Source organism: Alexandromys fortis, unplaced genomic scaffold (assembly GCF_014885135.2).
Source record: "Alexandromys fortis isolate MF-2015 unplaced genomic scaffold, M_Fortis_MF-2015_v1.1 scaffold_80, whole genome shotgun sequence".
Lineage (NCBI taxonomy): Eukaryota > Metazoa > Chordata > Mammalia > Rodentia > Cricetidae > Alexandromys > Alexandromys fortis.
Window position 1 is genome coordinate 2344827 of NW_026068174.1, and position 16364 is coordinate 2361190.

General features: G+C 40.1%; 1 protein-coding gene across 1 annotated transcript in view; it reads left to right on the plus strand.

Annotated features, from left to right (window-relative positions):
• The window catches only part of Myo1d (myosin ID), a 290963-nt gene that overhangs the window by 111037 nt on the left and 163562 nt on the right, over nucleotides 1–16364 (plus strand). Inside the window, exons 13-14 of the mRNA XM_050128640.1 lie at nucleotides 2393–2467; nucleotides 7735–7867. Coding sequence (XP_049984597.1) covers nucleotides 2393–2467; nucleotides 7735–7867 — 208 coding nt within the window. The remainder of the gene's footprint in view (nucleotides 1–2392; nucleotides 2468–7734; nucleotides 7868–16364) is intronic.

Sequence of the window (16364 nt, forward strand, 5' to 3'; positions counted from 1 at the left end):
AGGAAGAATCTGCCCTTTTTTCGCCTTTTGATGCTATAGGCATTCCTTGGCTTGTGGCCACCTCTTTGGTACATTGCTCCATCCTGAGGGTTAACCCCCTGCCACTGTGTTAAAATAATCTGGTCACTTTTCTGCCCAGCCCCGCCCAGTCTTCTATTGGGTTATTTCCTTCTTTCAAGATCCTTAGCATAATCACATCCCTGTACCACAGAAGCCAGCGTCCCCGAGTTCCAGGAAGGCTGATGTGATTGTCAATTGTTGTGGGTCATTTTTCAGCTGCACTGTTTAGTATGCATTCACTCCTCATTAAGCCCCGTTCCTTGTCTTATTGTTTAAAGAACGCTACCTTTTTCTTTATTTATTATGCTAGGAATTCTTCCCACATAACCCATTACAAGAAGAGATTAATCAAGACAAAAGCAAATGATTATCTTTATAAATGCTGAAAAGACATTTAAAAGAAAGTTTAATGTCTATTTCTGGCTAAACTAAAATTCTAGAATCTTAAAATAATGTGGCTCAAAATTATTACCCCCTGTCAAACTGGCCATCATTGCAAGATGTCACAGTTCCCCACCACTCCAGTCCTGGTCTAGAGTACTCAGTAAAAAAGACAAGCACCACTCAGATGCCTCTACTCAGATAAGCCCAAGCCGTACTTACAGACTGCTGTCTGGCAATCGGTGTGGTGTGAATGCAGAGATGGGCAGAGGCCTGTGATCCCAGGTCCGCCTGTCTTACAGAGGACTCAGCATCTACAGAGAAAGCAGATATCTGCCCCAAAGTCTCATACGATGTGTATGGAAGAACTGAGGCAGCAGCTAGGCTTCCAGGCTCCTGGTCCAGAGTTCCAACTGTACTCACTGCTTCAGGCTCCTCCTTTAGCCTTCAGTCCTCTTCGGGGTTTTTATAGGTGATTTTCTATATGCACAATACTTTACAGGCTATGGTATCTGACCACAAGGAGCTTTCCATACAAGATACACACACACACACACACACACACACACACACACACGTGTGTGTGTGGTTAAATGTATGTTTAAGCATATATATGTATATATAAACACATGTACATATACATATGTGTGCATATAAGAAAAGATGGCTATAATAATCGCCATATGAGTCATAGCAAGTGTTGTGACAAACTCTGAATAAGAAAACACTATAATATTTTTAGGTGTTGTGGTAAGCCCCAGGAGGCTGATGCTGCTAGGCTCAGGTGCTAGGAATTATTTTTATAGGAAGAAGTGGGAAGAGTGGTGAAAAAATATTCAGGAAGTAGCAGGGGTGTATCCTTTCTATGGTACAGATTAGAAACGCCTGGGAAAGTAGACTGAGATCAAATCACAGTGAGACTTGAACACTATTCTGTCGTCTTTGAAATTCAGTCTGTGTGGGTTTAACAATAGATTAAGAGTAGGGTGGTTTCAGATGTTCAGTTAAAAATGACAGGATGGGATTGGGAAGGAGACCTGGGTTAGGCAGGCGACAGAATAATTTTAGATGTGGTGACCTTAAAGTCCCTCTGGGCAGCACATCTGGAATATTTTTTTGTTTTGTTTTGCAAAATTAAATATGTAAAGTAAAAGGTTAGGGATGGAAGCCTGAGAGGTGTTGATGTGATTGTCGAAAAGAAAATATAGACAAGAGCGCAGAGCTGCTAAGGAGAGGCTGCATGCAGTTACTGTTTGCTCAGTCACTCAGCCTAACCCCCGTTTACTCTTTTACCCCAACACAGAGTGGCTTCCCCTAGAATATAATTCCCCTGCCTTGTGCTCTCCTCACCAGCTGCCATCTTAGCTGGAGTTTCTGAGCCTTACTTCCTGCCTTCCTCCAGACTCTGAAGAGTGGTCTCCTTTCTCTGTGATGCTCCTGCATGTGCCTGCTTCCAGCCCTTCATTCTGCCTGTTGCCCCACGTGATCTGCCAGTCCTTTTCTCCTCTGCTTACCCAATTCTCACCATCCTTTGCAGTTCTCCTTGGACTCTTTAATACCCTGCACACTGAGTGGTACTTAGACAAGCCACTTGACCTCCCCACGGATGAGACAATTAGTTCCTGTATGGTGCTGTTTTGGTTTTATCTTAGGCATGCTGGATGATAATACAACTATCTATTTTGAAGTCGTCTTGTTGAGGTAAGCCATAGCCAGTAGAAAATGATGCTCTTACTCAGAATGACGGACACCCGTCCGCTTTCCTTCCGAAGGAGAGAAGCAGAGTCCCTTTTATTTAGCGTGTGAAGTCTGTGACCTTGACTTCAGAGCTAAGTAGACCAGCTTTTAGAAGTTCGATTGCAAAACTGATAGCAGAAAGGCCTGTGCACTTCTAGAAAAGCTCAAACGTGGTTTACATGGCGATGATACATGTATTCTGTTTTCTCTCTAGCTATTCTGCCATTGGTTTTATTGACAAAAATAAAGATACTTTATTTCAAGATTTCAAACGTCTCTTGTATAACAGGTATGATTATTTATTACCTTTACCTTAAATGTTTTAGCATAGATTGCATAGTATATGAATATACACATGATTACTTTTGTGTGACAATTCTAAGAGTTTTTTTAGCAGGCTTTTCTTCTTTGTTATGCTTAATGAATGAAACTGTGTGTGACCTCAGGACTATAAAATCTGTAGACTTGGGGTAGGGGCTACGTTTTACCAGTAAGATTTGCCTTAATTCTCCTTGGGTTGCCTGCCTCTACTTCTCTGTTCTCTGACACTATCCTCCTGGTATCCTGTACCAATATACTCAGTGGTCCCCAAGCAGGCCAGAAGTGACAAGTACCAAGTAGCCTCTGGTCCACCTAAAACTATTACATACACAGATTCCCACCACATATCTTTTTCCCCAGGTATGAGCCACTCTGTTGTCAGACTGGCGCCTGGCATCAGTGAGCCCCAGTCCTCACAAACCACTTAAAGACAAAAGCTATACAGAACAAATATAGGCAAGGATGAAACTTCAAACCCAGTATGGAGAGAAGGTTCAGGAAGAGAGAAGAAGCTTCTTGGCCATCATTCACTTGTTCACGCATTTAGGTCTAAGTAGTTCCTCAGTAGATTACAAATGTATATTTTATACTCTTGAGCCACATATCCTTCTGTGCTCTGAGATACAACTGAGAAAACAGTTTAGAAACTGCTCTGTTTCTCATGATAAATAAACAAGTAACTTTCAGAAAAAGTAGGTGAGAGATTAAGAGTAGAAGTACAAGGGAGGCATTAAAAACAGATGGCCAGAAAAGAACCCATGCTAGAGGCAGCATCCAAGAGATGCCTATATAAGGTAAGGGAGGGAACCGCATTGCTGTCTGGAGGAAGAGCAGTTCAGGCAGAGAGAACAGCTGGTCCCATGCTCCAAGGGAGGAATCAGCTTGAGGGTATTGACAGCAGGAGGAACAGCAAGAAATTTGTATGCTAAAAACAGAGGGAGATGGGAGAATGGTAAGGAGTGACTTTAGAGAGGTGGCCAGGATCAGAACCATAGTCTGTGAGCCAGCATGAGAACCAAAGCATAAAGAGAGGAAACCATTGATCCGGTGTGATTTCTACTAAGGACATCACTAGTACCACTGTATAAAAAAAACATAGTCATGAGCAAGAGTGAAACTAGGGAGATCAGTTGTGGCTGGCTTAGCAGTGACAGAGAGGGTTAAAGGGCTCACACCTGGTAATATTGAGAAAGGAGAGTTAAGATATGAGTTGAGCCAGGCAATGGTGGCGCACACCTTTAATCCCAGCACATGGGAGGAAGAGGCAGACAGATCTCTGTGAGTTCGAGGCCAGACTGGTTTACGAAGCAAGTTCCAGGACAGGCTCCAAAGCTACACAGAGAAATCCTGTCTTGAGAAAATAAAACAAACAAACAAACAAAAGACATGAAGTGATAGACAGCCAAAACCCAGATATGATGCTGGAGCCTTATGTAGGAAGACAAGGTATGTTTTGAATGTTGTAGGCTGGAGTACAAACTACACCCAAATGAAAATTCCAAATAGGTTATTGCACAATTGCAATTGTATCTCCAGAAAAATGGGGCAAGGGGTACCTATTTATAATGTCAGTGTGTTGGTTGTATATTAGACCATGAGACCAGAGGAGTTATCCAAGAAGTGAGTAGAGTTTAAAAAATAAAGTAATGGAAAGAACAGGATAATTGATCTCTAAATGGCCAATCTTTTAGTTAAAACAGAACCTAGTAAAGAAATACTAAGGGCACCGTATGAGATAGAAGGAAAGCAAGAAATCCAGTGTCACAGAGACCCAACCAGGAGAGGTTTAAAAAAATGTGGAGCTTAAGAGATGGCTCAGCAGTTAAGAGCACTTGCAGAGAACCCACACCAGGCAGCTCATAACTGCTTATAACTCCAATTCCAAGGGATCCAGTGCCCTCTCTGGACCTACACAAGCACTGAATGCATTAAATGTACATACATTCAGGCATATACATATGACATAAATCTTTTTAAAAACAGAAGAAAACAGTGATAAACTATATCAAATAAAAAGCGGGAATGGTGCCAAGATTGACCAATCCTTTTTGCTCAGGGATAATTCATGGGACTCTTGAAAATACTGATTTCTGGGCAGTGAGCAAAACAAATGTCTGATTGACATGGGCTTTAGATAGAAGAGAAAAAGAAAAGATGGACCCAAAATGTTTAAATAATTCTCTCAAGATCTTTTGCTCTAAAATGGCTTGTCTGTTGGATGCTGAAGCCACCAAGAATGAGGACGGAGCTGTCAGCACTAGAAAGTTATAGAGACATCAAAATAGGAAAGGAAGTCCATGCAAGAGCTGGGGCATGGGAGAAAGTGGCTTTCAGAATAGAGATTCAATGTTCAGTTTATCGGGCAATATGTACCCGTTTGAAGAGCAATTGGCAGAGTCTAACATTTTCACTCTTTGTAAAAGTGTTAAATGGGAAAAAGTAACCATATTTGACCAGTGGTGATGTCACGGTGTGTTGTCAAACTTGTGCCCAAAAATGAACACAACGTGGTATTTGTTACCTTTGTGCATTTATCATGGCCCAGAGAATCAGCTGACAGAGCACTGCCTCGCAGAAGTAGACTAATGTAGGCTAGGAGCATGGGACCAGGTAAATGGAGTAAAGACATAGAGTGCACTACTTGCATTGGTATGACAGGCTGTTTTCTCTATTGGAAAAACCTGCTTTAGAAGGCAAACAGCAGCGAAAACTTGCTTACTAATTGACAATGAAAAATATTACCCATAGAAGCCAGTGCGCTTGGTGCTTGGTAAGCACAGTGTTAGGACAAAGGAATTTAGATAAAACTAACAGTTAATGGTACTGGGCTGGGGCAAGGTGAATCCATTTTATCATTTCCAAAGCAGTAGAAAGGTTAAATGTCTGCTCACTATTGCTTATTGTGCATATCTTTGTAATGGGAAAGACCTTGCAGTCAGATGGCATTTAGGTGCAATACCTTTACTGATGAACACTTTTGATGTCTCTGTGGCTGACCATCCTCCCAAAGCCTGAGTCTCCTTTCTTTGTATAGGTTAATGTGACTCTTGACCTCTAGTTCTTTAGAGTCCAACAATTGCACATGCACACAGGAGTAATGTCTTACTCCTTACTTACTGCACACTGTCTGTAAATGAAGAATAGGGCAGGTGGGTGGCCTGCCAAGTGCATGAACTTTTACCCATTCTCTTGTTGCTCAGCCAAGATCTGCCTTGCCTTGTGTAGGTGCGGGGCCTCTGGTTTTGTTCCTCTTTTAAAGAAAAAAATAGATTCTAAGAGCCGGAGAGCTGGCTGCTCTTCCAGAGGACCTTGCACCCTCTTCTGACCTCTACTGACATACATCTGCACACATGTGACATATACACTCACACAGACACACGCATAGTCACATAAATAAAAGTAAATCTAAAAGAGAAATGAAGACTATCCAGGTATTTAAGATCTCTAAAAAGTGGTTTTGATATTATATTCATGACTGTCTGGCTTTAAAATTCTCTCTTAAAATGGCTCTGGATTCTTTTAATATCAATCCTAATGTGATATATAATCATATTTTTAGACTTCCTCCTTCCCTCCACTTACAACATGAGGATAGTTTCCAGTTACTGTCATCAGTAAATAGGATAGAGGAAGAATTTGGGTTAGAAACTGCACAAGATACAAGCGACAGTGATCCTCATTCTTCTGGCACGTGTAAGAGTTCTCAGAGTACACACAGCACAGCTTCCTACCTCCGGAAATTCTGTTCAGTAGGTGTTTGAAAGGCATTGTAGGAACCCTGTGCACCAGAAGTGAAGGACCATCACTTGAGTGACTTCTTTGCTGAAAGAAAGGGAAAACAGTGTGCTTTTATGTGGTCATTTTTATAAGGGTGTGACTGGAAATGATGGAATATAATTGTGGTCAAACTGTCCATGAACCAAAGAGCCTCATGGGTTTTTTTTTTTTGTTTTTTTTTTTTGTTTTTTTTTTTTTTGTTTTTTTTTTTTGGCTCTTTGGATGGTAGTCGGTTACTGCACGGTGGTGATGGTTAGAAGTGTTGCCTGTCTGGTTTAAAGACCCATCTCGCCACCCCACCCCCTCTAGCAGCGTCCGTTCCTCCACTTCACGGTGATTGTGTTGAGCAAATGTGAGACAGAAAGTCACTGCGTGCTTCAGGGAACCAGCTCAGTTATCCACAAGGGAAAGGAAAGTGGCCATAATGATGGGGGGATAAGCACAGTTAGCAATGGCTTCCTGTGTTATTATTGTCATTTTCTGGCCCCAAATTTGTGAGAGAAAATTCTGACAAGAGAAAAGTTCCGCCAATGAAGCAGCATGTCCAGTCCCAGCTACGCTAAAGTGCAAAGCACCCAAATGGAGCAGGAAGAAAATCACAGCCGAGGCACTACACACTTTTATATGAGGGGAAAAAAAAATCTCCGCAGAGGCAAATAACAAATCTGCAGTTTCAACATGGAATTGGCCTGAAGTGCATTTTAGAATTGGATCATGGTGGCCCTAGTGTGATGTCAATATAGGTACTGGAACCACTAGCACTACCTGCGAATGTGTTCATAAATCCAGCTCTAGGAGACAGCTTTGCTCGGAGACTAACAGAGCAGTTACGTTTATGTCCCTAGCTGTGTATTTCTCACTTACTAGAAGATGTTTTCACTTTCCTGTTATGCGCCATGACACCAAGAACTGTTTTCCTGCTAGTGATTTGTCGTCACATTTTAGCCATATAAAATCTGCATTTTACAGACATATATGTATATATTTATATAAAATAAGATATGTGTGTGTGTATTGTAAGAGCCACATTAACTATGCAAGAGATCTACATGGATGTCACTTTAAAGAAGTCCTTTTTTTTTTTTTTAATTTTTCGAGACAGAGTTTCTCTGTATAGCTCTGGCTGTCCTGGAACTCTCTCTGTAGACCAGGCTGGCCTCAAACTCACAGAGATCCATCTGCCTCTGTCCCCCCTAAGTGCTGGGATTGAAGGTGTGCTCCACCACCGTCTGGTCTAAACAAGTTTTTAAAGTGCTACAGTTTGGAAGTTTTCTGTGGTGCACTATTGGTCATTATATAATCGTGGTTTTTCGGATGAAATGATTTTTCCAGTTAGGCTTTGTGAATTCCATCTGCAGTGCAGTGATTCCCAGGGCACAGCTTGGCAGGACTAATTGGCCTTTTTTTTTTCCACCTTATTTAATGCAACCTTTGAATTATTCTTTCTGTGTTTCTCAGTTCAAATCCTGTGCTAAAGAATATGTGGCCCGAAGGCAAACTGAGCATTACAGAGGTGACCAAGCGACCTCTGACCGCTGCTACCTTGTTTAAGAATTCTATGATTGCTTTAGTAGACAACCTTGCTTCGAAGGTAATTATTTTATTTTCTAAATGTCCTTTATAATTCATAGATTCTCTCTTGACATACATTGTGGAGAATTCATGTGTGACTTACTTTTTAGGTAATTATTCCTAATTAAGTTGAACAGTATATATTCAAATTGAACAATAGAATTTTTATTCCTGCTTTTTAAAAATGAGTAAAATAATTATTTGTATCCCAGATGAGTTCCTTTCTTAAATTTGAACTTTTTATTCTACCGTTAAGGTCGAGGGGGAAACTGCCACGGGTTTCAACTATATGTGTGGTATATCATGCGTAGAAAATAAACTGAATCCTGTGCCAGAAGGCAGGGCATTGCCAGAGAGGGGAGGGAATGGAGTCAGAAACAGTTGAATGGAGCTATAGTCATACACCATCCATCCATGTGTTATGTTTGAGTAGCAAATGGCTAGAAGGAGTCTAAACAAGAGTTTAGCTTAAATTTTATCTTTACATTGCTTTAAATGGTTGGACTACACAAATATTAATGGCAGTGAGTCCTAAATTTTGCTGTTGCTTTGATTCTACTGTTGTCTGATAACTTGAATCTGGCTATTTTTCCATTTTATTTTTAAGTATGGGTTTTGTTTTCCTCCCCTTAAAGAACAGATTTCTGCTTCTAACTGCTCTGTTGACAGGTTTGATAAATTAGCAGCATTCTGGGGCTTGTTATTTTTAGCTCTTTTCTTTATATCTTCCTCTTCTGGTAATTTTATTGTATGTTTTCTTCTCTGTTATTATCTTTTTTAAAAAAATCTATTTTCCTTCTAAAAGAATTAATTTGCATCTGTACCTCACCGTGGTTACAGTAGGCTGCAAGCACACATCTATTCACTAGCTTTCTGTCTCTTCCCATCATCATTCCTTAGCCTCAGCTGGCAGCAGGTAAGCACAGTGCATCCTCTTGCACAATTGCGTTTCCAGAAACGTGAACTAGCAGCTAGGATGCCGTTAGCAGCACTGGCTCTCTCATCTCTGCTTCTCTCCTATGTCATCCCTGACCTGCTGCATCCAGTAACAAGAGAGTGAACCTGGGAGGAAGGCGTGTGACACAGGAAAGAGCTGACTGATGGTGGAGGCTCTCTATTCAGTTAACTAGTGAAAGAATCATTGTTTTCAAAAACTGATAACTATATATCTGTAGTCTCGGGAGGACTGCAACTGTGATGCCTGCTAAGGATCCACAGCTAGTTCCAGGTCAGATGTGGCTACGGAGAGAAACCCTGCCTCAAACCCAGGAACTGTGAAAACCAAATCCCAACCTTTTCTAATACATCAAAACAATTCTGTACCCAAGCAATAGGAAATATCTAATCCTTTCAAGTGTAAATGGGACACTTTGCAAAAACTGACCACATGCTAGGTCATAATGATGCGACATCCCCATCCTCAAAGCAAGTCATGTTAATATGCTTGAAAACCTAAAACTAAAATGCTTTCCTAAATAAGTCACAGATTTAAGAGGACATCACAGTGAAAATTATAAAATATCTGGGACTGCTTGACAAAGAATTTGTCAACATTTCTAGGATGCTATTAAAATGAGCCACTTGTTACACCTTTATAAAACAACAAAGGTGACTAAGAGTCGATAAGTTCAACTCCAAGAGCCAGAAGAGAAACTCAAAAGAAAACCTAAAGAGAGAAGAAAATAATATAATAGCAGAAATTAATCATAATGGCAAAATAAAACAAACTAGTAAATAGACAAAGCTTCCAATAAAACTGATTTAAAAAACAGAATGATGAATGAAAGGTTGTGATATTTAACCTATAATTGTAGAGGTCAGTGTGTTATAAATAACTAGATGCTAGCACATTTTAAAATTTAGTTTGCTAAGAACATGTTAAAATTGATTCAAGGTGAAATACAAAGTAATTTTTAATTTTTTTTTAAAAATCAACTTTCTGAATGCAACAGAAACTAGTGACATTTAGAAATGTATAAGCCAGGGACTGTGTAAATCAACTGAGTGGAAGCACAGCCTTAAAACAGATTTTTCAACTGGGAAATTTGTTGAAATATCTGGTTAGTGAGCATTCTTGTCTGAGTCCTTGAACTGAAATCTTGGGCTTACCCAAAGTAGAGAAATAATCTACCACACACACACACACACACACACACACACACACACACACACACTCCCCTTCAAAGACTTACATCCCCAAAAGACCAGATCTAGAATGAAACCCCCATTGTCTGTTAGGAAACGGTGACATTTAGCCAAAGGGTATCAGGTATCGGAAGGCAGTGAATCTTTCTTGAGAATATGTAATTATAAGCCAGCTTTGATGAGGTTTGCAGCCCACATTCATACTGCCTAAGTGGACTGAAAAAGCTTCAGTCCAGCAGTTTAAGGTAGTCCAGGTCTTGTGTTGCCCCAGACTTCTGAAAGAAGCAAATACAATTCTTTCCTTGAGGATATAACATTGATATCAGACCTTAAAGACTTTCCATTTTAAAAAAATTAAATTAAAATAGGAGCCGCAGGGGAGTCATCTGGAGAGCTGGTCCAATGATTTAGAGCATTTGTTGCTCTTCTAGAGGACCCGGGTTCAATTCTCAGCATCTACACTGTGACTCATAACCATGGGTAATTCCAGTTTCAGAGAATCTGACACTCTTTTCTGACCCCTGTGAACACCAGGCACACATGTACACATACATACATTCAGGCAAAACACTCATATTACATAAAATAAAATAATCTTTAAAAAAATAAAAAATAATGAAGTTTTTTTTAGGTGACTTCAAGATGTCATATGCTAAAGTGAGTTTAAACAATAGACCCATATGAAATTTTCTGATACTAGAACAATCACAAATAGAATCCACAGCTCAGGAGATGGCTCACTAGAGTCAAGCATGAGGGTCTGAGTTCAGAACCCAACACCCATGTAAAATCTGAGTGTGGTGGAGCATCTCTGTATCCCAGTGATGGAGGACAGAGACAGACAGGTCCCAGGGGCTCATTGGCCAACCATTCTTACTGAAACAATAAGAGCCAGGCTCAGTGAAAGATGCTCTCACAAAAGATCATGGAGAAGTTAATGAGGAAGATACCCTACGGCAATCTTTGCATGCCTACTTGCATGTGTGTGTGCATGCATGCACATAGGCACACATGCACACATATACAAAATACAAAATGTTTAATATACTTCGTGAAGGGTCTTGAAATATTAGAAAGAACAAATAACTAGACAAGCTACAGAAATAAAGCTGAACGAAAAAATAGTAATGAAAATAATTTTGTAAATATCTAGAATTATACTTAGAGCTATGAAAGAGTAAGGTAAATAGAGATAATGAAAACACCCAGCATGCATGTACTCAGGTGTCCTGAAGAAGACTACCAGAGCAACACTGGAAGAAATTTGCCAAGATTCTAAGACCATTGTAAGACACTACAGGCCAGGCAATCGGAAGCCGAGCAGACCCCAAGCTGGGAAAATGAAAGGACATCTGATGTGACACCCAGTGACAGAACGTCAAAGAGAAAGCCTCTTTGTGCTTGGTTTTGTTGGTTGGATGACTGGATCTTACTATGCAGCCGGGCTGTCCTGGAGCTCTTGACAGATAAGAATAATGTGGGACCCTAGGTCTTCCTGTCACCAGCTCCCAAGTGCAGGGATTACATGTGAGTACCACCATACCTGGTTCAAGACAAGTCCCTAAAAAGCAGTCAGAGAAAAGATAGATTAGCTTCAAAGAGTGAAAATGACATAACCAAAATTCAGTAGCCAGAGAATGTCTTTTCTAAGAACCTAGACATGTTAAAGACTTTCTGAAAAAGAGAAGCTGAGTGTTTATGGCCTTTCAGAGCTCACTAACAGCAACTGAAGGTCTGCACCAGGATCCAGAAGCAGGCCTGCAGCTGCACTCAGTCTTAGACTGATGTCTTCTGATCTTGGCCAGAGGTCTTTCCCCGTATTTTCTCTAGCATCTGTCTTGCAGATCTCATCAAGGAGGCTAGGCTGATGAGGCTAGGCCTAGGCATTTCCCGGAAGTGGAACTCCATGGGACATGTCTCCACAGTGTTTCAGGTGTGCTATCTTCTCTCTTCAGCTGGTGTTTCTTTGAAATACAGAGACTAGGTCCTACTTTCTGTACTTCTTGATAGCTTTGTAAAATGGTACCAAGAGATGATGGTCAGTAAGTTATTAAATGAATTTAAATATACCTTGACTATTAGTGTGCAAAACAGATCAAATAGATGTATATTTAAATGCATTACCTTCTAGCTAATGTGTGCACCATTTGACATACTTTTACAACTTTTTTTGCATAAAACCTAAGGAGACAGGTTAAGAGAATGAGATCACTATGAACTCTGGTAGTTTAGCCTTTCTACAACACCGAATTTGTCAAATATAGGATTGCTTAGGCTGAGTCAGTCTTGGTATTTATAAGCGAGAGAGGAGGTGGCATTTATAAACTGAGACAGAACACTGATTAAATATAGAGAAAGTATTTCCACTAGATTCCGTATTCAATGACTTACATCACCAAGAGGGCTGAAAGGGCTTTCCCACTTGCTGCTTGGTAGTTAGTGTCTCATGGTGTTTCTGCTTCCTATGTGCAGTTGCTCAGTGCTGGTGGAATTCCACTTATGTGTGCAGTACCAGCTCAGGCGCTGCCTCAGGCAATTCCTTGCACGGACTTCTGTGTCATGTCACTGCAGGGGTATTCTCTTCAAAGTACTTCCTAATTCACCACGTAACTCTGACCTCTGAGTCACTCTATGTTTCTCAATTTTTAAGCATGAAGGTTTCCTAGTTATCTCTGTTGCTCTTGATGTCTAACTTCAGCATTTCACCGGAGAACATCCTCAGCGTGATGTTGATTCTTAGAAATTTGTTAAATTTACCTTACATGTATGTTTTGCTTGTATTAAAGACAGTTTATATTCAGTATTCTGCGTAAGATCAAGTTTGACCTTCATGTTGTCCATCTTTACAGCATCTTTACTAATAATTTCTTTGTTGGTTGAAAGGTGAATTCAAAACCATATTGATCTGACCTTATCTACCTCCCCTCATGACCTCATGGACTTTCAGTCTTTGCTTTAAGTGTTTTGGGAATTTATTCATTCATGTTAGAACTATCACATCTTTCTCTTATTTTTGAAACACCCCTTTCTTTCCTCATTGTTTTTATCTTTAAGTCAGCTTTGCATGGATAATACAACTTTGCAGACTTCTTTAACATTTGTATGGTTTCTTTTTAGTTCCTGAATATTTATTTTTTTTATTTCATTGTCTGTATGTACCTGAATGTATATGTATGTGAATATATATACATACATGTGTATATATATATGAACATATACGTGTATGCATGTGTGCGTGTGTGTGTGTGAGAGAGAGAGAGAACTATTATGCAGTACCAAGCCTTCCCCACCAAGATGGACTAAATCTTCAAAATCAATGAGCCCAAATAAATCTTGTTTGGACAATATGGAAGCCAAACTTGACTGCTTGACTTGCCTCCTTAGCGCTGGGATTAAAGTTACGTGCCACCATGCCTGTCATCAGTTATCTCGACAGGGTTTCTTTGTGTAGCCTTGGCTGTCCTAGAACCTGCTCTGTAGACATAATTGGCCTCGAACTCACAAAGATCCACCATCCTCTGCCTCCCAAGTGCTGGGATTAAAGGTGTGCGCTGCCACCTCCTGGTCATCGGTTATCTCTTGATACATAACAAATTACTCTGAAATTTAGTGCTGAAGAAAACCACAGCTTATTATTCCTCATGATTCAGTGAGTTGGCTGGACAATTCTCCTGGGACCAACAAGCAGAGATCACTAAGCCAGGGCTGGGCAGTCTGAGATGATCTCACTTAAATGGCATGGCTAGATGGTTGGATATCTTTATTCATGTAGTGTTCAGCTTGTTTTCATGCTAAAGAGGCAATGAGTCTCATGGATACCTCTCCAGATGTCACTTAGTGTTATTTCTGCGGTCTTGTATTGGTAAAGCAAGTCAGCCCTGATTCAGACACTCCTACCTCTTAGTGGCATTTGCTGCAAATATCATGATCATGTTTTTCACTCTCCCATAGATGGCAAGATTAAAATAAAGACAGGCATGCTAGGCAGAATAATGGTCCTACCTGGTAGCACCAACCCCAATACCTTCTAGGCCTCTTGTAACTAAATTCCCTTCTGACACTATTAGCCAAAGTTGTCATCACAAAGTTAAAGGGCTGAGTTTTATTTCAAATGCCATCTTTAAGTGAGGTCTCTGGGACACATTTCTATATGATGTGAATACAGTTTTTGGAGTTCCTTTAGCCCTTATTTACATTTAATAATTTATTAGAATGAGTCACTGAACTTAGACATGCTATCCTATGATAACAGTTTTATTATGAAGGATACAAACAGCCAGATGAAAAGATAAATGGGCTGTCAAAGGCTGGAAGTAAGGTCCAAGCACAGTGGCTTTCTGTCCTCAAGGGGAAAGGCTGTACCCTTCACCCAATACATCAATACATCCTCCCAGCCCAACTGTTGTGAGTTTTTAATTAGGATTTCACTGATTTAATCATTGGCTGCATAATTTACTCTCCATGCATTTTATTATGTGATATTTGCCTTATTTTTGTTATTCCATGGATTTCCCCCACAGGATTCCATGGCCTAACTTAGGAACCCGTGTGACTGTGTTACACAGAAAAGGTGAAATTAAGGTCTTATTAGCAGTCCTTAAAATTAGGGATTATCCAAGGACATCTAAGTGGGCTTAGTATATAACCACTGAGCCCTCTGGTAGGGAAAAGGGAGGCAAAAGAGTGAGAAGCAGAGAGCTGACATAAGAAGATTCAGCAAGCCCTTGCTGTCCAGGAGAAGGAGAGGAGACCCAGCAGGCGGGCCTCTAAGAGCTGGACATGTTAGTCAGGTCTCATTGTTGTGACAGAGTCACCCACTTAACAACTTGAAAAGAAGCAAGCTTTATTTTGGCTCTTGATTTTCAGTCCATTATGATAAGAAGGGCATGGTAGACAGAGCAGCTCATGTCACTGCAGCCGGGAAGTAGAGTGCGGTGGGTGGTCTGCTTTCCCTTAATTATGCTTTCTATTGAAAATTTATTTAAGTCCGAATCAATTCACATCAAACATTCCTACATCTTAAATCATTTGCTACCCTTTGCCATCTCAAGCCCTCCCACAGTGCTCTAAACTACGTGATGTAACTATGTAGAACTGTCTTAATTAAGGTGCATCTGTGTGTCTGATGGATCATGGATTCAGAGAAGAGAAAGACACTTGCTATTCTTACAAGCGGGATATATTTGACCTCTTCGATTCATCCAGTGATAATTTTTTCATTATCCTCAGTGTACCAGGATCTATGCCAAGCATGGCTGTATATTTAACAGGAGTTGTAATCTAATGCCTGGTATAAAATGTAATTGGTATCGAAAGGAGAATTTCTAGTGGGGCTCTTTCATAGATTTACTGATGCCTATAGATGGTTTTATAAGATTTCTGTTACCCATAAAGTTTAATCTCTTTCAGAAGCACAAATAATGCAATAACAGCAATGATAATAATAAGAATATAAGGGCAATAACTGACACTTAGGGTGCATTTGCATTCTCAGATCCCCGGCCTTAATTCATCAAGTTCTCTGTCACAGTTGATCTTTACCACAGCTACTACTTTCTTTTCTTTGGAGTTATTCCTTCAGTTATTTGTAAATATACAAAACTCGGGGTACACATCTTAATCATTTGCTCCTTAGTTTAACCCCTTTCTGCTATTTCTGATGAGTCTTTTTTTTCTATTTTTTTAAATTTTATTGATTTTTATTGAGCTCTAACTATTTCTCTGCTCCCCTCACTACCTCTCCTCTCCCCTTCAACCCTCTCCCAAGGTCCCCATGCTCCCAATTTACTCAGGAGATCTTGTCTTTTTCTACTTTCCATGTAGATTAGATCTATGTAAGTCTCTCTTAGGGTCCTCATTGTTGTCTAGGTTCTCTAGGATTATGATTTGTATACTGGTTTTCTTTGCTTTATGTTTAAAAACCACTTATGAGTAAGTATATGTGAATATTGTCTTTCTGGGTCTGGGTTACCTCACTCAAAATGGTGTTTTCTAGCTCCATTCACTTGCTTGCAAAATTCAAGATGTCATTATTTTTTCCTGCTGTGTAGTACTCCATTATATAAATGTATCACATTTTCCTTATCTATTCTTTGGTCGAGGGGCATTTAGGTTGTTTCCAGGTTCTGGCTATGACAAACAAAGCTGCTATGAACACAGTTGGGCACAACTTCTGATGAGTCTTAAACAGTAAAATAGGAACTGGTGATTACATGAGAACTACTTTGAATTGGGGCAGAATGGAAGACTGCTTCATTCACAGATATACCCAGGTGATCCAAGGCACTGGTCTTAATTTGATACAGTGGACACTGATGACATGCTAGCATCCCTTGTCTAGGTCTACAGTGAATTCTGTCATTGCTTATTTA